The sequence below is a fragment of the Astyanax mexicanus genome, chromosome 13 (genome assembly GCF_023375975.1).
Source record: "Astyanax mexicanus isolate ESR-SI-001 chromosome 13, AstMex3_surface, whole genome shotgun sequence".
Classification (NCBI taxonomy): Eukaryota; Metazoa; Chordata; class Actinopteri; order Characiformes; family Acestrorhamphidae; genus Astyanax; species Astyanax mexicanus.
Window position 1 is genome coordinate 27,944,199 of NC_064420.1, and position 27,567 is coordinate 27,971,765.

At 38.3% G+C, this 27,567-nt stretch overlaps 1 protein-coding gene across 1 annotated transcript in view; it reads right to left on the reverse strand.

The window, feature by feature from the left end:
* Positions 1 to 2,457: 2,457 nt before the first annotated feature.
* Positions 2,458 to 27,567, reverse strand: part of cntn3a.2 (contactin 3a, tandem duplicate 2) — a 167,982-nt gene continuing 142,872 nt past the window's right edge. Inside the window, exons 21-23 of the mRNA XM_022677584.2 lie at positions 25,670 to 25,782; positions 23,089 to 23,254; positions 2,458 to 3,765 (exon numbers count right to left, since the gene is read on the reverse strand). Of these exons, the coding sequence (XP_022533305.2) occupies positions 3,668 to 3,765; positions 23,089 to 23,254; positions 25,670 to 25,782 (377 nt within the window). The 3' untranslated portion in view covers positions 2,458 to 3,667. The remainder of the gene's footprint in view (positions 3,766 to 23,088; positions 23,255 to 25,669; positions 25,783 to 27,567) is intronic.

Below are 27,567 nucleotides of genomic sequence, written 5' to 3' on the forward strand. Positions count from 1 at the left end.
ATGGAGAAAAAAAAGGGGGATGAAAAAAAAAGGGGGGATGAAAAAAAAATAGTCTGAATATCTCTTTCATCAGCTCTGTCTGGACTTTTCTGATATAGCGGCGCACGCTGCTCATCTCACATCCATCTTCCCTCCGCCGCCCCGATAACCATTATTCCGTCGCCCTGTTCGGTCAAAAGCTCCCGGTGGGGTGTGCTGTAATATATTAGGATGTTTTAATGGCTTCGGAATCGCGGCGCGGATCAGACACTGCATTTATCACAAGATAACAGAAGAGACCTCTCGGTTTATGCGCTTCCAGGTCATCTGCTCTTTGTGTTCCGCCAGCTAAATGTTAGGCAGGAAGCGTGTAATCTGTATCTGCTATTATGATTAGAGTGCTGGAGGGGCTGCAGTTTTTAAACCTCAGCGTTAGACAGATAAATAAAGGTTTAGACACACACCTTCTCAAGCTTCAGAGATTGTAAATAAATACTGAAGTCATCCAGCCTATATGAAGGAACACATAAGGAATCATGAAGTCTGATGAGTGCCAGTTTCATCATAATGTTTCTGATGTGACACCACTTGAGGATACTTTCAAAGATCTTCATTTTTTTTAGCTTGACTGAAATGTAGTTCTTGCCACAATATGAATTAGAACGTTACTCACATAGGGATATTCACTGTATATTAGGGCTGCACGAAAACATTTTTACATTGCAAATGTTCCTTTTTTGACAATACATATAGCAATATTAAACAATGCAGGGCTCATGACGTCACCAGCCCCGCCCCCACCTGTGCGCTGTCTTGTTTCCAGATCGATCAAGAGCACAGCCTTCAACACGTGCTTTACAAGCGTGGAGGCCATGCGGTTACCTCGTGTTTACTCCTGCCCCTTACCCTCGCGCTTCTCAGGCAGCAGCAGCCTGTCACTCACACAGACACAGAGACAGCGCTGTGTATCTACTTCTTGTGTCAAGAATCAAAACATTGCAACATGGCGTGTTTGCTTTCCTGCAATGTGACTACTGCGCACGTGCACATCGTGATGACGATGCTTAAACGATATATCGTGCAGCCCTAGTTAGAACATTATTTAAATAGGGCTATTCACAGATGACTCTACCTCATAAAGCTCACTGAGAAAATCCTAAGCAGGAGATGCCTACTTTGAAAAATCTTAAATATAAAACATATTCTGTTTGATTAACACTTTTTCATTTACTAAACAATGCCATATGTTTTCTTCATAGTTTGGATGCCTTTGTTTAATTTAAGCTGTGTCTAAACTTTTGACGGGTACAGTAGATAGATGGAACCTTCTGTTATCATGTCTATGGTTTAAGTGCCTTAGTGGCACTCTGGCCCTGGAAACAGCAGTCATAGATTGTGAGCAAGTAAGCAAGATTTTGTACCTTAACAAAAAAACTCCACCAGCCAAGGTGAGCAGGGTCTGGTCTCCACAGCGCAGAAAGGAGGCGAAAGTCTTCAGAGGTAAAAAAAAAAAAAAAAAAAATGCTCAGTGATTATCTCAAACAAACTTCTAACTTTCTCCAGGGACTTGCACAAAAAGGTAAGCGCTCACGAAAAACTTTTAAGCAGTTTAGCGGGGAGCCGTCCCTTGCTGTGCGAAGGACACCATCCGAATAGTTTCCTCTCAGGAAGACTGAAGAACAGCAGAGTAAAAAGTTCCAGAACTATGGAAAACATCTCATTCTTATTGTGAAAAAAAAAAGCTGCAAAGATAGTTGCACCCAGAAGGAAGTGTCTGATTATCGTATTTTTCTGACTATAAGACACACTATCAATCAATGTCTATTTTCTGGTCTATTTTCAAACATAAGGTGCACTGGATTATATTAATTATATTACATTAATTAAGCGACACTAGTAAGGATGCCTACTTTGAAGTGAGCAAGGATGTGGCCATGTTTATTTTCTCTTCTAATGGTGAAGCTGGGGGAAGCGCCTAAGTAAATAAAACTATAATTCTTAAAAAAAAAAAAAAAGTAAATAAAATTATTTCTAAATCAAACAAGCACTAGATGTTAATATACACAGATTTATCTTCTGAAAACCATTTATTTGGGTGTTTAAAGCTCTTCTGTTTATTTACAGCAAGCTTAGATGTCCAATAATTTTTCTCTAAGGGTCAGTTTTCAGTGTTCAAGTTTCTCCAGCACTAAGGCTGGGTGCAGCAGCATTAGCATTAGCCACTAACCGCAGCACCCAATAGCGCTAGACTGAGGAACCCTGAGTGTTTTGGTAACCCAGGGTGCTATCAGCTAGCAGTTTGTCTCACGTAGCTTGTTTTAACACGGCAAACACGCAGACTACTGACCGGTGTACTCAACTCTGAGCGGCAGGAGAGCTAGCTGGCACTGTGGTTAGCGGCTAATGCTAAAGATAATGCTGCTGCACCCAGCCTTAGTGCTGGAGAAACTTCACAGAAAACTCACCCTTATATTGCTTTACTTCTGCTTAATACATGACTGGAAGAATTCACACTTAAGGTGAACCGGATTATAAGGAAAATTAAAAGATTCTAAGTGCGCCTTATAGTCTGAAAAATACAATATAATGCTGTTTATAAAGAAGATATGATAAGATAAGTTATTAGGAACAACAACAACAACTGACTACAGTTCTTCCACACACATAAGGAATCATTGGTTATCTCCACCAATACTTAATCTTATCTGTTCATTCCTTCCTTCTGGGTGCACCTATTTCTTTGACAACAAGTACATATTTCCAGCTCATAATGCGCATAATGATGCTTCACTGCCTTCCATAGAAACGACAACAAATAAGCAAATAACTAACTGCAAGTAAGTTACACTTACATATTTTGATGAAACCCAATTACAGCGTTCACAATGCATAACCACAACCCTTTCCGCCGCATAACCCACGTCAAACGGGCTTCATAATGCACGCCGCTATTACAGATCCTCTCCAGCAACAATGAAATGCTCCCGCCAGTCTGAATACTAAAGGCTTCATGATGCGAGATGAATGAAATCGATATGTAGCTACTGTATCGAAAAGGCACAGCGACAAATCATCTTCCGTAAATGAGTACGCTGAGGCTGCCCAACATCAATGATATGTAATAATACCCTACAAAAACACTGAATAACATCAAGATTTCATATCAAAAAGGAATAAAAAGCAGACGTTTGGACAAACGGTAGCTTAGCAACAAGAGCAGAGAAGCACATGAGAAGGACATCTACTACTTTGGCATGTACATGGAAGTAAGGCATTTTCGCTCTCCTCGACGGTCGCGGAGACCTGTGGGGAAAGTAGTGCACACAAAGTCATGACATCCCCCGTACAATATGAAAAAAAGAAGAGGACAAAACCCAGAACCTGTTCATTCTCTTCGTCCCTTGCCGCGAGACAATGATACACTGTACATAACATGCACACGAAACCCAATTACTCCGAGCCTGTCGTCTTCCCGCCGGCGTCTCCCGACCGACTTCTCAACAGCGTGGTTAAGAACAACAATCTTGCGTCAAAGAAGAAGCTGAAACAAAAAAAAAACCCATAACGTCCCGGTGCACGTCTCGTCTCCCCGCGATGTTAAAGGAAGGAAGAGCAGACGATGAGGACACTGATAAAGACAAAGAGAAGCGCCTAAGTAGTGTCAGTCTGTCAGGCCAAACGAATGCTCTCACAGCGACGGCCTCATGGCAGTAAATGCGATGATGAAAAGCACGGTGAGAGGAATGCTGGCTGGTCGCCACGCTCTGGACCCCCGTACACTCATACCTGCAACACAGAAAAAAAAACACAAACATAAACACATAATTTACTTTACTCTATCATTTAATACATACAGTACCAGTAAAATGGGTTTCTTTTTTTTATAGACTATGAAAGAACACAAAAGGAATCATGTAGTAAACTATCCTGTGCAACAGAGGTAACGCTTGGTCTTCCTTTTTTTTTCCCTGAGTGGTCCTGATGAGTGCCAGTTTCATCATAACGTTGTTGACGGTCTTTGCGACTGCACTTGAGGATACTTTCAAAGTTCCTCAAATTTTTCGATTGACCGACCTTCATTTCTTATTTTTTTTCTTTACTTAGTTGAGAAGTTCTTGTCATAATATGGATTAGAACATTACTTACAGTAAATAGGTCTATTCACTGTATACCAACTCTACCTCTTTACAACTTCACAACTGATGCTCTTAAACACATTAAGAAGGCAAGACATTCAAACTCCTGAATTTCAGCACAGCTTTTAACTGAAAGCTGATTATTCCAGGTGATTATAAGCATCTAAGCAAGAGGTGCGTATTTTGAAGAATCTATAATATAAAATACTAGGGGTGTGACGAGACACTAATATCACGAGATGAGACGAGACGAGACACGATACTGGGTTCTAGGACTTATATAGTGCAAACAATAAGTGCAAACCACAACCAGTCATATTAAGACTATGGTTTGTGTTTTTTTTTCTCCTAAATCTCCTAAAATACCGTTTATTGTTTCCACTGGAAAGCCAAAATGCATCCAAACATACAACTTAAAAAGGGGGTATGCAGCCAATGCGACGCATAGGGGCGCTGCACTAAAGGGGGCACCAAATGAAAGCCCCAAATAAATTTTCTCTCAGGAGAAACAGCCAATCAGCTTGCTTGTATTGACAGAACATATCTCCTCCCCTCCCCCCCGGGGGCGCTGATTCTACATGTGTTGCCAGATCCCGCCTAAAAAGTCCACACTAACCTATTTTTTTCCCGCGAGACAGGTTAAAGCTTGAAATATTGCGGTAAACACTGTTTACATTGAAAACGTTCGCATAACTGTCAAATATTTTTGCTGTATTGTCCATTTCTCAGCACTCTAGAACTTCACAAGTTGTATACAGTCGCAGGTGGTGGGCGGAATCACATACGTTCTGTAATAACAGAATAGTGCTTTTAAAATAAATAAATATAATATTTGTCAGGAATGGTTTGGATATTTACAACCTACACTAATAACCTTGCTTCCCACTGACAGGGCCGAGCTGAAGCAGCTGTTTAAAACTAAAAGCCTTTCTAGATGCTGACAGACAGCAATTCATACTGTAGCAACCGCAGCACACTCTTACTGAGCAAAGCTGACAAATTCTAGTGCCTTTAACAGGGGAAAAAGCACAGTCTACCTTCCTTTCAACCTATTATGGCCAGATGGGCAGAGTTAATTAGCTGGCTGATATTTAAAAAGGTGTCAGAAGAAACAAAAAGTAGAAAAACGAGCACTAAAGGAGCGTCATAAAAGGTAACGAAAGTTTAACATGCCACACAAATGGAGAAAAGAGAAAAGTTTCTGAAGATGCTATGTAATGTCTGAAATGTGGAGACATTAATGTCTTAACTAGTGTCAATTAATAACTAGTTCATGATGAATTTATGTACCCTTATTGTGAAGTTTACACCCTTTTAAAGAGTTGTAGGGCCCTATCGTACACCCTGTGAAAGGCACGTCATGATGCTTGTAGCTATCTTACACCCCATCAACAGTTTTTTAACAGCATTTTCACGCCTTGCGCATGCTTCTTTAAAATAGCGTTGGAGTTAAGGAATATATTAACACCCATGGGCGTTGTGGTCTGGAAGTGAAGTGTGTTCAGGTAAATTTCTGGTGTGTTTCTATCTTGGTGGTGGGAAACACAGGTGCGCCACTGACTGATTAAAACCCAAACAACAGTCAACAGTCAGCCATGCAATTATCAATGCAGGATCGCAGTGCACACTGTGCACCCCACGCACAATACCACATACCATCACTTCTTTTCCACAGCAAAAAATAAAAAATAAAAATAAATAAAAAACACCTCGCCCAGAGCCTTCAGCAATCAACAATAAAATATAATATACTTACAAAATGTGCACAGTAACTATAAGTCATTATTAGTTATATTTATTTCTGACATTTAGAAGGATTTATATTAATGTTCAGTACACCGACTTAATAACTGTAGCTTAATATAGCAGAGATACGCATTCTGCTGTTTGAAAATTTAACAGATTCTCATTCTCACTCATTCTCTCTCACATACTGCAGTTTTGAAAATAAAAAAGAAAAAGAAAAAAGCACTTTGACTGAACATAAATTGACTGGTAAGCTATAGAACACTAAAATAGGGCCCGTGCAGTCTCTCAATGAATAAAACAAATAAAAAAAGAAATTTGTATTTTTTAACAGATATAAAATAATAAACTGATTAATTTTATGTCCATACAGTACCAGTTAAACGTTTGGACACTTTTACCGTTTAGTTTTATTATTTTCTACGTTGAAGATTAATATTGAAGACACTAAAACTATGCAGGAACACATGCAAATATGGAATAAACAAGAAAAGTGCTAAATAAGCCAAAATACTTTTTTAGACTACGTTTTAGACTTTAGAATTTCTGGTGTGTTTCTATCTTGGTGGTGGGAAACACAGGTGCGCCACTGACTGATTAAAACCCAAACAACAGTCAACAGTCAGCCATGCAATTATCAATGCAGGATCGCAGTGCACACTGTGCACCCCACGCACAATACCACATACCATCACTTCTTTTCCACAGCAAAAAAAAAAAAATAAAAAAAAATAAAAAACACCTCGCCCAGAGCCTTCAGCAATCAACAATAAAATATAATATACTTACAAAATGTGCACAGTAACTATAAGTCATTATTAGTTATATTTATTTCTGACATTTAGAAGGATTTATATTAATGTTCAGTACACCGACTTAATAACTGTAGCTTAATATAGCAGAGATACGCATTCTGCTGTTTGAAAATTTAACAGATTCTCATTCTCACTCATTCTCTCTCACATACTGCAGTTTTGAAAATAAAAAAGAAAAAGAAAAAAGCACTTTGACTGAACATAAATTGACTGGTAAGCTATAGAACACTAAAATAGGGCCCGTGCAGTCTCTCAATGAATAAAACAAATAAAAAAAGAAATTTGTATTTTTTAACAGATATAAAATAATAAACTGATTAATTTTATGTCCATACAGTACCAGTTAAACGTTTGGACACTTTTACCGTTTAGTTTTATTATTTTCTACGTTGAAGATTAATATTGAAGACACTAAAACTATGCAGGAACACATGCAAATATGGAATAAACAAGAAAAGTGCTAAATAAGCCAAAATACTTTTTTAGACTACGTTTTAGACTTTTTATATGATTTTTCAAAGTGCCAGCTTTTGTTTTGATGCCAATTTTGCCCATTCTTGGCATGATACTTTCAGTTGGCTTCATAAGGTAGAACCTGGAATGGTTCTCCAACTTTCTTAAAGGAGTTCTAGAGGTGCTCAACTTTTGTTAACTGCTTTTTCTTCACTCTGCATTCCCAACTCGTCTTTTTATGTAAGGTGCTTGTAAAGTTTTCAGTATTAATATCATCAATATTAATCTACAGTGCAGTAAATAATAAAAATAAAGAACAAATATTAACAAGAATGTGCGTCTAATCTTTTGACTAGCACTGTAGATTATAGAACCAGTTAATAGCATAATTAGTGCAATTAACCAGAATTAGAACCTTTATATCCGATATAAATAAAATTTAAATAAACAAAGGCAGCATATTCACAGGACAAAATAAACCATTTGTTCAACCCCACATGCAGCCAGGAGCAAATCATTTCCATGCACGTTGCAGACTTCACCAGAGTCTGCTTGTAGTGAACCCCGGACCACCGAATTCAGAAGACCCAAAGATCGCTTCTCTGAACTGCCCCAGGCTCAAACACGGCTTTCACACTGGCCAAATGTTCCAAACTCTCAGAATAAGCTCTCCCAGGTCAAGAAAAAAATGCTAATGTAAAAAAAAACGCCCATAGCTCTAGTTTACTACACTAATTAAATACCAAAAACTAAAATTATTTCTCTGGAATGCAGCACTGCAAAACAGTGACACAGAAACCCATGCCAAGACAACCTAGCAGTCTGCCTCAAGGAAGAAGTGGACCGTTTTGAAATGGTTAAGAAAATCTCTCATTAAAAATTAAAATAAACATCCACAGCTGAAGTCAGGAGCCTCTCAAAACAAACTGTTGAACATCGCCGTGTCAAAAGCTTGGCAGAGCGAGATGTTGAGAAGACTGCTGTCAAAAGAGAGCTCTCACAGTCAGTTACTGTGTCCAATTGGATATTAACTTCTACACTGCTCTGATAGAACCTGCAAATCACCTAAATTCACCTAAAATCATCCAGGACATAAGCTCATCTTGACTGCATGATCCGTGGAGTGTTTCCACACAAGTTCAAATCCTGCCGACTACGCCAAGTAAGAGGCAAGTTTTCATTTTTATTTTGCAGCCATAAGAAAGCAGAGTAAATCATCTTAGATGATGAAGGATGTCTAACATGTAAAATTAATAAGAAAACAATTATAACAATATTTTACACATTCCCAGAAATCCTGAAATTGACTAAATTTAACTAAATTGTGTGTGACCAGGCATGTGCTTTTCTTTACCCTCTCAGTATTGTGGGAATGACTAGTGATAGGGGGAATTCTAAAGAATGGGCTGGGTAGATGGCCTTCCACCAAATATGGGAGAAAATAGGAAAGACAGTAGTCTTTTTGTTTCTTGTATACTTTATTATACCATATTTCTCGCACTATAAGGCGTACTTAAAATCATTTAAGTTTCCCAAAATTGACAGTGTGTCTTATAATCCATTGTATCTTATGTATGAATTTTACCAGTCAGGTTGTAAGGAGCAGTAAAGCCACTCCGGTGAAATACAGCATTATAAAAGAGTTTCAGTGGCGTTTCTTCAGCACTGAGGCTGAATGCAGCTAGCTCTTTCGCCGAGCTAGAGGTGAATATATTGGACTATAGTCTGCGCATTTACCATGTTAAAATAAGATATATGGAACGAATCGCTAGCTAATAGCACCCTGTGTTACCGGAACACTCAAGTGTTCCAGTCTATTGCTGTCGGGCGGCTTTTACTAGCGCTAACTGTGGCTGGCTAGCGCTGCTAACCAGGGCAGGCTGAGTGAGGCTGAGACTCACGCTTGAACAAAATACTGGAAATCAAAGCTTACTGTAAATAATAGGATGCACTTTACACACCCAAATAAACAGTTTCAGGAGAGAAATCTGTGTAACAGGGTGTAACGGTACATGTATTCTTTACAAACCGTCACGTTACGGGGGGTCATAGTTCGGTTTGTGTAATCGCACGCAGAAAACACGGTACACAGGCAGTCTATAGGAGACTTGTGGAACTAATGAATGTAACGCGGAACTAACAGGAGTGTTGCACACGTCGCTGCGCTGAAATCACGCCCTGTTATAGGGAAATTAATGGTTGCTAGTTGCTTCCCAGTGTGAACGCAGGGTTAGGCGCTTGTACTGTCTCTCTGTTGCGACACCCCCCCTTTTCTCTCTGGTGTCCTCTGTCCCGCATGCGTCCTCTCTCTCTTGTGGCCCTTTTCTCTTTTGCGCTCCCTCTCTCTCTCGCGTGCTATTATGAACCGTACCGAAAATGTACCAAACCGTGGGGTTTATACCGAGTTGTACTCGGTATAGGCGCTTGTAACTAACTAACAGGACTGTTGCACATGTCGCTGCGCTGAAATCACGCCCTGCTATAGGAAATTAATGGTTGCTAGTCGCTTCCCAGTGTGAACGCAGGGTTAGGTGCTTGTACTGTCTCTCGGTTGCGAGCACCCCCTCTCTTGCGCGCCCTCTCTCTCTCGCGTGCTATTATGAATCATACCAAAAAGTACCAAACCGTGGGGTTTATACCAAGGTGTGAACCGTGATATTTCTGTACCGTTACACCCCTACTGTGTAGATTAACATACCAGTGCTCATTTGACTTTGAAAGAAAAGTTTTTTTAAGAATTACAGTTTTTTAAGGATGACAGTTTTGTTACTCCCATCGGCAAGACCTGCTGAATTAGAAGGCAAACATGGTGACACCTTGGTCACTTCAAGTAGGCATTCTTACTAGTGTTGCTTATTGCGCCTAATAATCCGGTGCACCTTATGTATGAAAATAGACCAGAAAAGAGATGTTCATTGCGCCTTATAATCTGAGGAAAAACCCTGTTCTATAATGGTCATGACCCCAGTAAACCCCACCACAGACTAGCAGCTCTTTTTTGGGAGGTGGATCCTTCTCAGCACTGCAGTGATACTGAGCACATGGTGGTCTTGCATTAGCAATATGTGATTGGTTGGTGATTTTAGATCGGACACAGCAGTGCTGCTGGAGTTTTTAAACACTTCAGTGTCACTACTGGACTGAGAATCATCAAGTATCATTATTTATATTGGTCGATTGATCATGAATTTTTGACACAATGTAAAGAACAATTGTCAGATTCATAATTACATAAAAAGTTAGCAAGGTAAACTGTAAAAATGGGAGGTTTTTTTTGCATAACAGTAACAGTATGATAGTGTTTAAGTTGACTTTCATGCACAAGAGAACTTCAATGCACAAGAGAGTCAAAGTTAATCTCACAAAGCTGTGTGCCAGAAGGAAAGCAGTTTGACATGCATGCCTTTGAGAGTAAGGGCACTGCAAATCAATGCAAAGTTATTGTGACTGATGACCCTGTTGCAATCATGAAACATTTCAGCGCTGAAAGGAATGATTTCTTTAAAGATGACAATACCCCAAATAATTGACAGGACACAAGGGGTCATGAAATACGCTCTCTGCACTATAGGTCTTCGACACGTTTCCTTTAGTCGTTATACCAGCAGTCTCTTTCTCACTGCCAGATGATCCATTTTGATTTAACCCGGTGCTGCACAGACCAGCCGCTGCCTGATTCAGCCCACAGCACGTCTGATAGTGTTTTGAGCTCGACTTGCATTGGAGCCATCGGCACGGTCACGGAACCACACGCCGTTATAATCTCCAGAGTGCGAGGCGGCTGCAGCTGCTGGCTCCTCTAGCCGAGACACAGCTTAATCCTCCTTGGTCAGAAGCTCCGCTGACACCTACGCTGCCTGTTTCTATTCATTCTAAAATGTAAACCTCTTTGGTATCTGTCTTACTTCTTATTTTACTCGTACAGCTCAAGTACTCACTCCACTATATCTCAACTCTCACTATATCTAAACTGCTTTTAGTAACAATGTATTACATTGTAGTTATTTCACTTACTTATCTGTAATTCTTGTAAATGCCATTTTTATTGAATTTCAAACTAATAATGCTTATTTTTTATCAATGTTCTTGTTTTATTATTATAAAAAATGGACATTACTCAAATTACATTTGAATCAGGTACCTATTCCATTTTGAGGGCCCTCTGTTATATTAATGTATAATTTGCTTAAGACTTCATTTATACACCAACTAAACACAGATCAAAAATCAGCAAATCATTAAAGAAAAAATATTCAACACACTAGAATATGTTTTATAGTTTAGATTCTTAGATTCTTTACACAACTTGGCTTTATTTTCTCAGTCAGCTTTATGAGGTAGAGTCACATGGAAAGATCCGCTTTCAGTTAACAGCTGTACTGAACTTGTCAAGAGTTAATTACTTTAATTTCTTGACCTTTTAATGTGTTTAAGGACATCAAATGTAAAGTTGTGAAGAGGTAGAGTTGGTATACAGTGAATATCCCTATTTGAATAACGTTCTAATCCATATTAAAGCAAGAACTACTCAACTAAGTAAAAAAAAAAATTACTATAAGAAATTAAGGTCAGTCCATCTGAAAAAATGATGAAACTGGCTCTTATCAGGACCGTGCCAGGAAAGAAAAAGCAAGAGTTCCCTCTGTTGCAAAAGATAAGTTCATCAGCCTCAGAAACCTCAATCCTAACCTAAATCCTTCCCAGAGTATTTTAAGTTTTACGACATGATTCTTTATGTGTTACGTTCCCTCATAGTCTGGCTTTCATGCTTCAGTTTCTACACTTGTAACCTGTAGCTGCACATAAAACTTTTCTTCAACCTCCATTATCTGCAGAAGCCAGTAAAAGAAAATGTTCAGAAAAACAAGTCGATCAGGAAACCATCTGTGTCTACGTCAACTCGTGAATTAGTATTCATGGCCCTGCCCACCTTGGCTCATGACCGCCCACAGCCAGAGCTAAGGCTGACACGTCTCGTCAGATAGGAGCTAGCAGCGCTAGAACCAGCACGACAAGTATGTTCGTTCCTGTGTTATTTGTGCAAATAACACATCAGTGTAAAATGCTTTGCCCAGTAATTCAGAGCTAAGGAACAAAGGTTAGAATTTGTCTATGGAACACCACCAGCGAAGTGGTGTTAGCAGGGCATTACACATGTTGTAAAGTAACATATGACATAGCAAAGACTGTTATTAGTGTTAGGCAATCATAGGCGGTATGTTTGCATGTATGAATATATTCATGAGCCAGAGCCAAAATCCTATTGTTTCTCTCTCCCCCCCACTTCACTCCTCCATCGGACTAAAGCACGGTTATTCAGAATCATCGAAGCACTTCTTTTTTTCACCAAAACCAGCTCACATGGCATTCATTCATACTAGAAACCACAACTAGACATTTTAAAATATATGAAAAAACTATGAAATGACACCTTTAAGTGTGGCCTTTTACTGTTTCCTCATCTACCTCTCTATATAAAAAGTTATTCTGCCAGTAAACGAATACCTGGAAGACTGGAAAGCATAGTTATATAGAGTCTATAGATTGATGAGTATAACAAATATGCAAAAGCTATGCAGTGTTGCTTACAGTCCCTAGATCTCAAGGCAATTGGAAATATATAGGAGAAATTGGACAGACTTGTTAGACAGCACTTTTTCTCCCAACCTCATACAAAAACACTAATTGAGAGAATATTCTTTAGAACAGGAGTGGGCAATAGGGACCAGAGTCCAGGACAGTTACTGATTTCCCTGCTCTAAAAGACCTACTAAACCTGGCAATTAACAGGCAATTAACAACTGTGCAGAAACCTGGCCCTCCAGGACTGGAATTGGCCTCCTCTCTTTCAGAAGAATGGTGTTCACCTCTATAGTACACTTTCAAAGACTTGTATTGCTGCTGCTAAAGAAGCCAAAGGTTACACTACGTGATTTCCCCCCCCCCCCCCAATCTTTGCTCTGATTATTAACCTGATTCACCCATATAGCATCAATAATCATTCCGAGCTAAGACTCTGCAGTGGTTATGTAGAATTAGGGTGAATATGGTATATGAAGAGTTTGATTCCAAAACGCGATAAACGCCGTTTTTAAAAAAAATGAGTTAGACTCAGAATCAGAATGTTATGTGACCACTCTTGAAAAGCCAATATTTAATTTTCATCAAAACGCCACATCCGCCATGTAATACTGCCCTGCTTTCTCTCTTTCTTTCCAAAATGCAACAAACGCCAGTCTTGATTTCCCGCAGAATGCCACATCTCCCCTCATCCAATCACAGTGCAGCATTCTACGAGCTATAGAATGTAAACATCATAGCACGCCGGCCGGTATTTCGTGTAGCCTACTTTCACTTTCGTTTTTCACTCTCAAAGTCCGCGAAAATGAACGGGTTTGATGGTATAGAGGAGTCTGTTCGTGTAGCAGTTATTGAAAAAAAGAGAAAGCCATCAAAAGAGTCTCATGTATGTGAAAAGGTAAAGAAAATGAGGCATTCAGGAGGGGGGAAATGCCCGCTGTCATCTGCAGTTCACACACACACACACACACACACACTACACTACACTACAGCACATGAATGTAACGTGATTTTGGGGATTTTATTGTCTTAATGTCTTGTTCGTTAATGAAATTTTGCACTTTTTCAAAAAGAAATGTTTTGAAATTTGTGTTTTTAGGCCCAATGGTCAAACTATTATATTCAGATGTACAATTTATTGTTATTTATTATTGTATTTTGCACATTTTCAGTAAAAAAAAAAAATCTATTGATGCCAAAGGATATATAAGACATTTTGAAAAAAAAAAAAAAAAAAAACATGGCATGGATTTATTGCGTTTTGCGAAAAAACGAATGATTTTAAAAATAAATCTTTAAATATTAAAATCTTGATTTGAATTTTTTGTGTTATTTTAACCTTAGTATGGTATTTGATAGTTTGAAACAGAAAACAATGGTTTTCAGCCTACCACTTTCTTGCTAAAGAAAACCCTTTTTTACTCAAATTGATAAAAATGGATTTATAGCGTTTTGGAACCAAACTCTTCATTATAGCATATAATGAAGAAAAAAGCAAAAGCAGACAAGGAGCAGAGAAAAAGAATAAATGGACATTTAAGATCTAAGCAAAAAACGCATTGGAATTTGTGTGAATGATACACTGCATTAAAAATCAAAAAGTTTTTTTTCCATCTGAATTTTTTTATTTGGTATTGGTTTCTCTGATGTTATCCCTATCCATCTTTCTGTTATAACTAAGAAAAGAGTCTGTAACATAGAGCCTGTGCATTGGTAAGAGTTCAGAAATCAACAGTTTTCATGCATCTTGGCATGTTCGCCTCCACTAGTCTTACACACTGCTTTTGGATAACTTTATGCCACTCCTGGTGCAAAAATTCAAGCAGTTCAGTTTGGTTTGATGGCTTGTGATCTTCCATCTTCCCCTTGATTACATTCCAGAGGTTTTCAATTTGGTAAAATCAAAGAAACTCATCATTTTTAAGTGGTCTCTTATTTTTTCTAAAACTGTAGATATCGCGATACTGTATATATAATATATTGCTAGACAATACTCTACGATACTTCATGTAATCTCTGTTACTGAAGAGGATAAAATGCTCCTAAATAAATAAGCAATTATCAGGAATTATGAATTTCTTTGTGTCGGTTTGACAACCAATATTCTTTACCGCCAATAGGTTTACCCTATTCATTTGAATAGCGCCACCATGTGGAGTAATAAGGCAGTAACTTTAGTAAGGCAAATCGGGTGATGAGTCTTAGAGTTTAGAGTTTTGTGGGCCTAAGTTTCAATCAACTATTGATATTTATTGTGTTGTACTGATATTGTAACACAAACGGAAACAGCATGGTATATCGCAATATTAATATTTTTATAGAATTTTTCTTCATAGCAGAAAGGATTCTGCTTTTCTGCAATAATCCTCCACTTTTGTCTTTTGTGGACTTTCAGGCTTTTAAAAAAATTGAGTTTACCACTGCACTCTTTTGCTCAGATTCCACCAAACTGATGGAACTGATGGATTTTTTCTTTTTTTCAGCCTGATGGCGGTCTGTTTCACTTCCACTGAGAGCTCCTTTGACCACATGTTTTGGGTTCACAGCAACAGCTTTCCAATGCAAATGCCACACCTGGAATCACATTTAGACCTTTTACCAGCTTTTGAGATAATTTGTCCAATTGATTTTGAGTCCCTGAAATGAGGAGGCTTTTTAGATAAATGCTGCAATTCCTAAACGCTTCATAGGATATTTTTGTTCAACCTCTTGAATTAAACCTGAAATACTACACTTCAATTACGTCTCATTTGTTCAAATCATTTCAAATCCAGTGTGATGGCATGCAGAGCTCAAATTATGAAGACTAGGTCACTGTCTAAATAATGCTGGGCCTAACTGTATTTATTTAAATTTTCATATATGCAAACATATAGCTTCTGATTGGCTAACAGCACTGCAACAGAAGGAGGCACAAACGTAAAAAAAAAAGATTTGTAATGTAAAATATTACTTTACAACATGTGTAATGCCCTGCTAAGTCCAGGTTAGCCATTGACCAAGTCTACGGTCTCTGTAAAATGCAAAATCCACCGGAGATCCTATGTAAACCTATGAAAACAGAGGTGGGTAGTTGACTGAGCCGCCCAGCCAGTTGGAACAAAATCCCGGGGTGGATTTTTACATTTAACTAGTGTAATCAGAACTGTTCTGAAAATACACCTACCTATCTCAATTGTACCTCACTGGTGGTGTTCCATAGACATCCTTAGCTCTGAATTACTGGGCAAAGCATAAAACACTGATTTGTATTTTGCACAAATAAAACAGGAACGAACTGCCATGCTGTTCCTAGCGCTGTTAGCTGCTATTTGACAAGACAGCTTTGCTGCCCGGCTTCAGCGCTGCCTGTGGGTGTTTTTCCTGATCAACTTGTTTTTCTAAATACTTTCTTTTACTATCTACTGCAGACAATGGAGGCTGGGGAAGAGTTTTATGTGCAGCATGCATATACAACTCAGAGAGACCTACTGTATTTCACAAAGAAATCAAACAAAAAAAAGTAGATTTTAGTGGAAGGACACCTTTAAAGTCGAACTCTTTTTTAATGCATCTGCTACCTAACCTGCCAAGAGAAATGCTTCTAATACTGTCCTGCTCTCAAACACTTTGTTAAACCATCACAGCTAAATGTACATACATATATTTTCAGGAAATTACCAGCAATGCTTTTATAGTAATTGCTTAAGCAGAAGATAAATCGGGAGTGTCTCCGCAAATAAAGTACCTACGAATCTAACATTATGGAAACATGGGGTACATAAACGCTATTAGGAAAAAAAAGATATAAGTGAATAAAGATTTTGAGCAATACATTAACAAACTTGAGAAATACATTTACAAACATTGACGGCTTTCACAGCCATCACTGCCAACTTTCTAACAGGGTTAACTGTGTCTCCTTCTCGCACAGGAAATAAAAACGCTGCAGTCTTTTTAATTTCCCAAAAGCAATTGTACAATATTTACCCTCATACCTTACCTCGCTGCTTCTGAGATCTCATTAAAACTACAGCTTTCATTACTTCATGTTCCTTTCCAGAAATGAGATTGGAATTTCGGAAACGTTCTCTTTATGTCTGTGCCTTCTGGTCGCTCAAACTACGTGTCGCGGATTTGTCTGATCGGTACAGAGCAAGACGTTACTCAGTTTTAACATGTTTTAATTAAGTATCGATTTTTACCTTCATCAAAACTTTGTGTGAATGTTGATATCACTATTTACATACAAGTACCATTGCATTACCTGAAGTGAGAGGGAAGGAAAAAGCTCAAAATGAGTGAAATGCAGATTATCATCCATTATTATTATTATTAATTTTAATTTCACAAAACATATAAGAAGGGGCTACTGTAGCCTAATTAGTTTTAATAGCCTTAATTAATGACTGCAGAAAAACACAGACAGCACATCTTTCAAAAGTACAACCTAAAAAATGGCAATTAAAATTATTTTATAGTTAAATATTACACTAATTGGACGAACTAAATATTCAGTGGAAAAATCCACTTCTGGTCTTTAAGGACACACTGTAAACTTAATAAAGGCAGTAAATCTGACAACATGGCAGACATTGTTTTATACAAAGGATGGTAATGAAACTACAGCGTCCATTCCCTTGAAAATGACTATGCTTAAGGTGAAGGAAAATTAAAGAAAGCAAAAGCAGACAGGGAGCAAAAAAAAAGAAAGAGTGTGTCTAACCCTGTTTAGAGAGCAAAGAAAGGCAAAAAAACTCATTGAAATTTGTGTCAATGATGCACTGCAATAAATATTCACATCTGTTTTTTTATATATAAAAACATACTTTGTATTCATTTCTATGATGTTATCCCTATTTAAATGTTTTTTCTCTTATAGTGAAGAAAAATTTCTGTAAGGTCTGTAACATAGACAAACCTGACTTGAACTCTTTCACACGCAGAAAAGGGAGTTTTTAAAATTTGACATCTTAAGTAATGCTCCCCAAAAGCAACATACACAAACCCCCCAGAACCTGTTCACACAGAGCTTCAGATGCAGCTGCAGCAAATCAACTAATTAGCCTGAAGAGAACAGCTTCACTTCAGCCTCGACTGGATCCCAAACAGCACCAGTAAGTGAACCCATCTGACTGGCTTTAGTAATCAGCAGTGTAGCTTCTGTGTTAGCAGCTTTACTGTCTAGAAGCCTCTGTGCTAGCTAACGCTAACTGGCTAGCTTAGCTCAGCTAACACTAACTGGCTACTTTAGCTCAGCTCAGTTAACGCTAACCAGCTCATTTAGCTCAGTTCAGCTAACCCTATCTGGAAACTTTAGCTCAGCTCAGCTAACGCTAACTGACAACTTTAGCTCAGTTAACACTAACCAGCAACTTTAGCTCAGCTTAACTAACGCTAACCCTCAACTTTAGCTTAGCTCATCTAAAACTAACTGGCTACTTTACCTCAGTTAAGGCTAACCAACAACTTTAGCTTAGCTCAGCTAACGCTAACAAGCAACTTTAGCTCAGCTTGGCTAATGCTAACCGGCAACTTTAGCTCAGTTCAGATAATGTTAACCGGCTACTTTACCTTAGCTAACACTAACTGGCATCTTTAGCTTAGCTCTGTTAACACTAACCGGCTACTTTACCTCAACTAATACTAAACAGCATCTTTAGCCTAGCTTGGCTAACACTACTTCACCTCAGCTAACACTAACCAACATCTTTAACTCAGCTAACACTAACCGGAATCTTTACCTCAGCTAACACTAACCGACATCTTTAGCTCAGCTAACACTAACCGTCATCTTTACCTCAGCTAACACTAACCGACATCTTTACCTCAGCTAACACTAACCGACATCTTTACCTCAGCTAACACTAACCGACATCTTTACCTCAGCTAACACTAACCGACATCTTTAACTCAGCTAACACTAACCGACATCTTTACCTCAGCTAACACTAACCGACATCTTTACCTCAGCTAACACTAACCGACATCTTTACCTCAGCTAACACTAACCGGCATATTTACCTCAGCTAACACTAACCGGCATATTTAGCTTAGCTCAGCTAACACTCACCGGCAACTATAGTTCAGCTCAGCTCATGCTAACCAGCAACTTTAGCTCAGCTCAAGTAACGCTAACTGGCTACTTTTAGCTCAGCTAACACTAACCGGCTACTTTTAGCTAATGCTAACTCAGCTACAGGAGAACAGCCGTCGCTCATCAGAAATTCCTGTTTAAGGTGTTAACTCTAGAACAGTGTTTGCTGTAGCAAAATCACACAAACAAAAAAACAAATGCTAAATGAGGGAAAAAACCAAACAAAAAATAGTTTGGAAGAAAAACAAAAAAACGAAATATCGGCTTTATATATTGGTCACCTGTGCTCTGTAAATATAAGCATTGGCTATTAAAAAAAACTATGTCGGTTGGTCGATACTTTCAACATTTCATTCATAACAGTTTTAAATCTTAAAATGAATTTTTTTTGTATATATATATATATATATATATATTATCCCATATATTTCCATATATATTTTTGAATTACCCTGCATTGGTAAGCTGTTTCTTTTCTAAAATAAAGTAATTCAATACTAGATATATAGTCTGAATAATTGTGATTTTTATCACAATTTATTATTTATTTATTGTGAATTAATATCAACTATTATACCACAGTTAGTTCTGACCCTGCAATGTTATTGGCTGAGAGGCACTCAGTGAGTGCCGTATTCAGCTGGTATTGCACTGTAGCCGAAGTTCTCCATGTCTCCATGCATTCTCCATCTAGCAACAATGCAGCGCAGCAATGGAATTACAAACAGAGCAGCAATGGAACTATTTTAACTCAGAGTGTTTTTAACCAAACAGATGGTATTTTCTCATCCTTTTTAACTCAAAATCTTTCAATAAACAGCGATAATGGAACTGTGGTATAATCGCAATAATACACTCGAGGTTTGTGCTATAACATGTAATATTACAGTGCCAATAATACACTCGAGGGAGTGCTATAACGTATAATATTGGCACTGCTGTACTTCAGTAAGTATTCACTGAGTTATCAGATTAATCAGTTCGCTGATTGGTTAACTAAAAACCCTTTTAGCTCAATATCAACAAAACCCAGTCAGAATACTCATCCCTTAATATAAGTCTTCTCCGCTGAAAAGAGAAAAGTACGACAGTAAGACTGCCTAACTGTTTAAATCTGCTCTTCAGCGTGCAGCTTCATGCCGAAAAATAACCTAAAATGTTTCTGGGAGCGCTCGCTCCCATCGGAGAAGCATCTAAAATACTCCATAGCTTCTGAAAGCCCCTTTTAACACAGCCGATAATATTCTTTGCCGACAGCACTGAAAAAAAACCCACAGATTTACTTTTTCATGAAAAGTGGTCGTGGCAGTGTAAGAGGATGAAAAATGTGAATAATCCAGCGTGCAGAGCTGTTCTCCCCTGCAGTTCCGTCTGTCTGTACTGCTATATTCAGGAGGGAGCCGAGATGAACAGGCAGAGATAGATGGCGAGGGCTAAGGATAGTTAATAAAGATCACACTGCTTAGCCCAGCGGAGGATACAAGGTGTACACTGCAGGCTCTGAGGAGAACATCTCAAATCTGTGAGCACTCATTTAGAGAGCCGAAACTACGTGCTGAGGGCCGCAGTTTTACCGAGAACGGAATTTTGCACCTGCTCTTATTACTCAGGGGACAAAGAAAATCCCATTATGAGGTTAATCTGACTTTGTTTACTTTAGCTGGTATTTGTGTTTAATATTCCTTTGATGCCATGCATATTTTATATCATGCGCTTCCGTGCAGCTGGAGACGGTAGCCGTGAGAGAAAAAGTGTAGGATAATGTTTGCTCTGCTGAGGCATATGTATGTGCTTTATACAGACAGAGAATGAAATAAACAAATGCTATGCTTAATGATCTGAGAGGAATAATATAGAACTGTTGGGCAGAAGATCGGGTTTTTCTTTCATAGCACTTAAACTTTATAATGAGAGTTCTTTTTCAAGGGGACTTTCTGTACTGTTTAATAATTTATGGCTGTTTAATGCAGGGCTGTGAATTGTAGACTGTACCAATTTACCAATTTAAATGTCTTTACTGTAGGGCTGATAGGAACCAGGGTTGAAATGTCTACAAAAAAAAAACAATAGGACATATTACTTTATTGTAAGTGTTATAATAAATTATAAGGCGCACTATCAATGAACGTCTATTTTCTGTTCTATTTTTATACATAAGGCGCACTGGATTATAAAGCGCATTATGCAACTCAGTAAGGAACAGGGGTGTCGCCATGTTTTCCTTCTAATTCAGCAGATCTTGCGTAACTAAAAGCTAAACTAAGCTGAGAAAACAAAACTGTAAACGCGTGCTGGATGTTAATCTACACAGATTTCTCTCCTGAAAACTGTTTATTTGGGTGAATAAAGTGCTTCAATTGATTCACAGTAAACTTAGATTTCCAGATTTTCACTAAGGCTGGGTGCAGCAGCATTAGCATTAGCGGCTAAACACTAGCGCTAGCGAGACGTAAATGCTGCCCGACAGCGTTACACTGAGTTCAGTAAGCCAGGGAAATATTAGCTAGCGTTTCGTCCCACGTAGCTTCTTTTAACATGGTAAACATGAAGATTGCAGGCCTATATTCTCGCCTCTGAGTGGAAAAAAAAAGATCTAGCACTTAGTACAGTTAGCAGCTAATGCTAATACTGCTCTAGAAGTGCTAGCCAGGGTTAGAAGCAAGCTACACAATCTGTAGAATCTGTGTGAATATTTACATTGTATGGGATGGATCGTTGCAGGACACCATTAGGAAGAGATTAACCTTTACAACTTTATACAGAGATGTCTGGCATATTGTGTTACACATATTTCCACCTAATTTATTTATGTAAAGCTCAAAAAATATGACCAAGGGTTGCCCATATTAGTCTTTATTTTCATTTTTGTGAATGCCATCGCATTGCTTATTGCTGGGTGTAACTATTTTTGCAACCATTTCTTTGCTGATAAATGTATGCATAACATTTTTTAAAAAGCCATTAGATAATGCACTGTAACTCTTTTGTGTAATAATTTTTTTTTGACTTTGCATTGAGAAAAATTCAGCGCTTTTGGTTCCTATCACCGCCACTGTGGAAAAAATCTGATTCAATAAATCTCTTTAACGGCTCATTTAAATGGCTTTACATTAAAGCCCCATGAAACCCAAGTCCATGATTCCTTCCTTGTTAGGTTAATCTCTCTCATGTGGGCACTCGATATACATGTACAACCTATACTGACTTAATAGCATTCCATTAACCAACACATAACCCCTGTACACTATTATGGACAAAAGGATTGAGGCACTTTCACATTAAACCAACAGGAGATTTTATGACGTACATATCTAAATCCTAAATCCATACGTATTAATATGGAGTTGGTCTTCTTTTGCAGCTTTAATAGCTTCCACTTCTACTTCAACTTTGAAGTGAATATGGGAAGTTTTGCCCATTCACCCAGAAAGAGAATTTGTGAGGTTAGACACTGATATTGGACAACAGAGCTTGGCCAGGGGTCGAATTAAAGACCTTTCTTTGTGAACTAGCAATAGAGAAAAGTTATGCTGGAACTGAAAAGGGCCTTACCTAAAATGTTTTGGTTTGAAAGGGCATTACGTTTTGTCTCCATCCTTGAAAAAACAACTGCATAGCATTATCCCTCCTCCACCAAACTTTAAAGTTGGCACATGGCAGTGTACACCCAGTACTAAAGTAATTATTTTCATCAGATTCACTTATTTCACTTCGCTGCTTGCTCACACTGTTATATACAGCTCTGGAAAAAAATAAGAGTTCACTTAAAAATTATGAGTTTCTTTGATTTTACCAAATTCAAAACCTCTGGAATATAATTAAGGGGAAGATGGATGATCACAAGCCGTCAAACCAAGCTGAACTGCTTGAATTTTTGCACCAGGAGTGGCATAAAGTTATCCAAAAGCAGTGTGTAAGACTGGTGGAAGAGAACACTTGAAGACTAGCACATGCCTCCTCCGACACATGTGAAGTCAGCCGCCACCTCTTTTTTAACTGCTGCTGATGCAGTATTGCCGAGTAGCATCACAGCTCACTCGGAGGAAAGCGTAGCGACTCGGTTCTGATACATCAGCTCACAGATGCCTTGTGCTGATCGACATAACCCTTTGGAGTGATTTGGGGAGAGAGCGCCATCTACCCACCCAGAGAGAGCAAGGCCATTTGTGCTCTCTGAGGGCTTCGGTAGCTGATGTAAAGCTGCATGAACAGGATTCGCAAACGGCGAGCTCCTGAAGCTTTTTATACATTTGAAAAGAATGTATTAGTTAATCAATCAATCAATCAATCAATCAGATCTTACTTAGTTTATGAATGTTGATGGGCTCGGTAGGGATGCCTTCTCCACCCTCACTCAGAGCACAGATCTGGATGATATAATCATCATCAGCAGGGAGGAGGATCTCCACTGAAGTCAGGTTAGTGGTCACGAGGTTTATCTCTTTGTGTCGGTTTCTCCTGTAAGACACCTAAACAGCGGAACAGCAGGAACAGAGAAGAGGTTAGCATTCTGATTGTGCTCTCTAACAGATAATGAATATAAAGCAAAACATATTCCACTTGTTCAAGCATGAGTAATCATTTTAAACTGTTTCCCTTTACAGCATATAAAAACTCAATTATTTAAGGAGCTATTAGGCAGAGCTCCATTAATAAAGATTTAAAATAATGACTCTAAAATGGAGATATGAAATTGTTATTTTTTTTAAAGATAATGAGTAGGACTGTTTAATAAAGTCATACCCAAATTTAGAACAGTAAAACCGTAAAAAGTGATTCCAGACACTTTCACTTCCTTTAAGATTTTCAGATATCCATGCATGATTAGGCAGGAAGCTGTGGAACTAGTCCGATCTCTGAAAGAATGAATTATTCAGATTTACAGCTTAATTTTAAGGATCTCCCAGAAGTGTTTCACAACCCCCCAAATTAGAAAAAGTTGGGGAAGTATTGAAAATGCATTTACTTTGACTTTTACTTCATTGCAGATAGTAAAAAAAAAAACAGGACATTTTATATTTTATGTGACCAGTTTCATTTTATTTGTTAATATTCATCCATCCCTACATTTTAGACCCACAACATATTCTTAAAAAAATGGCAATGGGATTGGCCAATTTAGGTCTAGTTCCTGAAAACCAATGATATGATTGCAGACATATTAACCAAAAAATTAGTTTTTCAGGGGGTCCTGGGGCAATTTTCTCTTTTATAGGGGGGTCCTCTGTGATTTTATTCCTGTTTGGAACGACCATGTATGCGTTTTCCTCAGACGTCCTCTGAGAAAATTACAGGCTGAGTTACCTTCAGTTTTTCGCTGAACTCCGTGGTCCTCTGGTAATTTCATTCCTGTGTGGACGGACATTTTAGAGTTTTGTCACCTCGTGTTAAATAAAAATAGCTATTTGGGCACGTGTTTCCACAGAGATGCACGTAAACACAACAGCGAGTGAAAATGGAGGAGCTACTGAACATAATTTCGTGACCAAAACAGCCAAAATAAATCACTGGTCTTCCTGTTTTTTCAATTGCAGGAGTTTTATCACTGAGTAGAAGTGTAAAATATTGTGCACAGACATCCCCCTGAGAAACTAATCCCATCCGGATGGGGCTAAATACGACCCGAGGCCCGACCCAAACTTAGGCCGGATTGGGCCAAGATTTCCCACCACTTTCCTCGGGCCGGGTCGGGCTCTGTTTTTAATGCTATTTTTATTTTATTTAAAGCTATGGCGTGATAATTACAATAGTCAGAGGTATGGAGCTACTTCAAGTTAGTTGTTGATAGTAACAACACGTGTGTCGGCTTCACAGAGTGTGATGTTAATTCAGCATGCTCCGAGCATTCCACAGCAAAAAGACTGTTATTGCTGTGTTTTGTTCAGAAAGCATTTTATATTCTAAAACAAAAGTCATTGTAAATTATAAGCGTATGATAACAATTTCAGTTTAATGAAATGCTTAAAATAAAAAAAAGACTATGCTATTTTTTTTTTTTCTATAGGCTCTATGCTTAAAATAAAAAAAAAACGTTTGTTCAGAAAGTGTTTTTATTCTAGACATTGTTAACTTAATTAGAGTAGACGAGGAGATCGGTTCTTAATAAACATTGTTAAATACTTAATTAATAGGTCTGTGCTTCTTCAGTGTTGCAGTGTTAATTAACATCATGTTGAACGGAATTCGCTAATTTAAACAGCCCCAAAATGTTTTAAAAACGCCGGGTTTAAATCGGGCTCGGGTTCATAAAGACAGTTTATGGGTCCGGTCGGGCTTGGGAAGAACGTGCACGGGCTCGGGCCGGGTTGGGCCTGATCTAAGCTCTAATATGTTTTGAGCCAAAATGAGTTTGTAAGAAAGAAATGGCAACATTACAAAGTGGTAAAGGCTTTACCACTGAATTTGAACAGACAAAAACATGAAATATCATACTGTTTATACTGTCTGCAATGAAAGTCCATGTTTTTTCTCTTTTCTTCTTTGCATTTTCCATACTTTCCCAGCCTTTTCTGCTTTGGGGCCGAACAAAAATGTTTGCTGAATTTGGAATTCAGCAAATGCCCATGGGTTTCCAATGTAAATAAGTTTTCTCTAAGCACAGAGAAACCCATACGAGCTACTCATGCAGCAAATACTGCACTAAAAAAAAACAACCACTGCACTGGAGATTGAATAAATCAACCAATCAGATCCAGTGCTGTTTATCTGAGACCCTGATTTGGATGTGTAGTTTTTTTAAACACGTGTGACATGTGCTCAATTGTGTTGTGTGACATTTCCGAGACTAAAAGTCTAAAAGTGCACCAGCTGCACATATAAGCAACTTTTTAAACAAGCTTAGTCCTTGAGTTTGATTATGTTCTACAGAGAATCCATGAACTTGCCTGATACCCGGTGACCTCAGACTCCATCTCCATGGTAACAACAGGGTCCCAGTGGACAGTCAGCTTCGAGCCAATCAGGTTCCACTCCACATTCAGAGGTGGCTGTCCTGGTGCTGAGTGAAGGAAGAAGACCAACAATTGAAGTCCCATACAGGATATCACTTAAGAAAATTACCACTGGACACTGGAAATGTACCAAAATATTTCATTTTATTATTATATATGTATATCTTACATATAATAGTTTGGAAATGTGATACTAGTTCTTTTCCCATGAATATGGGCATATCAGTGTCAAAAGTATTCCCATTCATTACTCAGGTAGAGGCATAAATACAAGAATTTAAATCTTGAATCTAATTCTGTGAAAGTTTAAGTATTACCTCAAGCTTTTTACTCAAGTAAAAGTCATTAAAGGACAAAAGCTTAAAGAGCCTATAGTGCCTGTTTTCAGCCCCATATAAGCCCATTGAAAATGAATGCATTTTAATACAATGTGAATATATTAAAGAAGCTTAACGTATTTTACGGACTATAAGGTGCACTGTATTATAAGGTGCACTATCAATGAATGTCTATTTTCTGGTATTTTTGCATATATAAGGCACACTGGATTATAAGGTGTGGTAAAAACAAAATTCTGGATGTGCTGAATGACAATCTACACAGATATCTCTCCTAGAAGCGCTTCCATTTACTTATAGTAAGCTTAGATTTCCAATATTTTCAACAGAGCGGTTAGCTGCAGAGCTACACTGAGGAACCCTGAGTGTTCCAGTAAACCAGGGTGCTATCAGCTAGCGGTTCATCCCATGTAGCTTGTTTTAACATGGTAAACACGCAGACTACAGTCTGATATACTATAAAACCTCTGATATTAATACTGATCCAGCCTAGGTGCTGGAGAAACTTTACTGAAACTCCTGTATAATGCTGCACTTCAGTGGAGTGGCTTTACTGCTCCTTACAACCTAAATGGTAAAATTCATACATAAGGCGCACCAGATTGTAAGTCACACTGTTGATAGTTAGGAAAATTAAAGGATTTTAAGTGCTCCTTATATTTTGAAAAATATGATAGTTGGGACTTTTCACTTGAGTTCTCTTGAGTCTCTTGAGTCATGGATCATCTTCACACTAGGCTACATACGTCCCCTATGTTTTTGCTGGAGTTTGGCGTGACGTGATGTGATGTGTTATGGATTGGATGGTATAAACCAATAGGATGTCAGAATGGTAGATGTTTATGCTTCTCTACATCCAAACACAATCAGATTTACTCTATCTGGATGGAGAGACTTATCTGGATAGGTTTTTTTGGAATGAAAACCATCGGAAATGAAATGGGAGTAATGAGGCTACTTTTAAAATGGAAGGAGTAAAAAAATCTGACAATTGTGTAAAAATGGAAAGAAGTAGAAATAAAAAGTCATATTCATGAAAAATAAATGATTACCATATTTTTCGCACTATAAAAATCCTTTAAATTTTCCAAGAATTGTCAGTGCGCCTTTTAATCCGGTGCACCTTATGTATGAATTCTACCAGTCAGCTTGTAACAAGCAGTAAAGTTATACAGGAGTTTCAGTGAAGTTTCTCCAGCACTGATACCGGAGCAGTATTACAATTAGCTGCTAACTGCAGTGCTATCTCTTTCGCCATTCAGAGGTGAATATATCAGCCTGTAATCTGTGTGTTTACCAAATTAAAACAAGCTATGTGGGACAAACCTCTGATAGCTAAAGGCACCCTGGCTTACTGGAAAACCCAAGCAGCGAGGCATGCTGAATTAGAAGGGAAACATGGTGACACCCTTGTTCCTTACTACTGTTGCTTTAAATATGCCTTATAATCTGGTGCAGCTTATGTAAGAAACAGACCAGAAAACAAACCAGAAA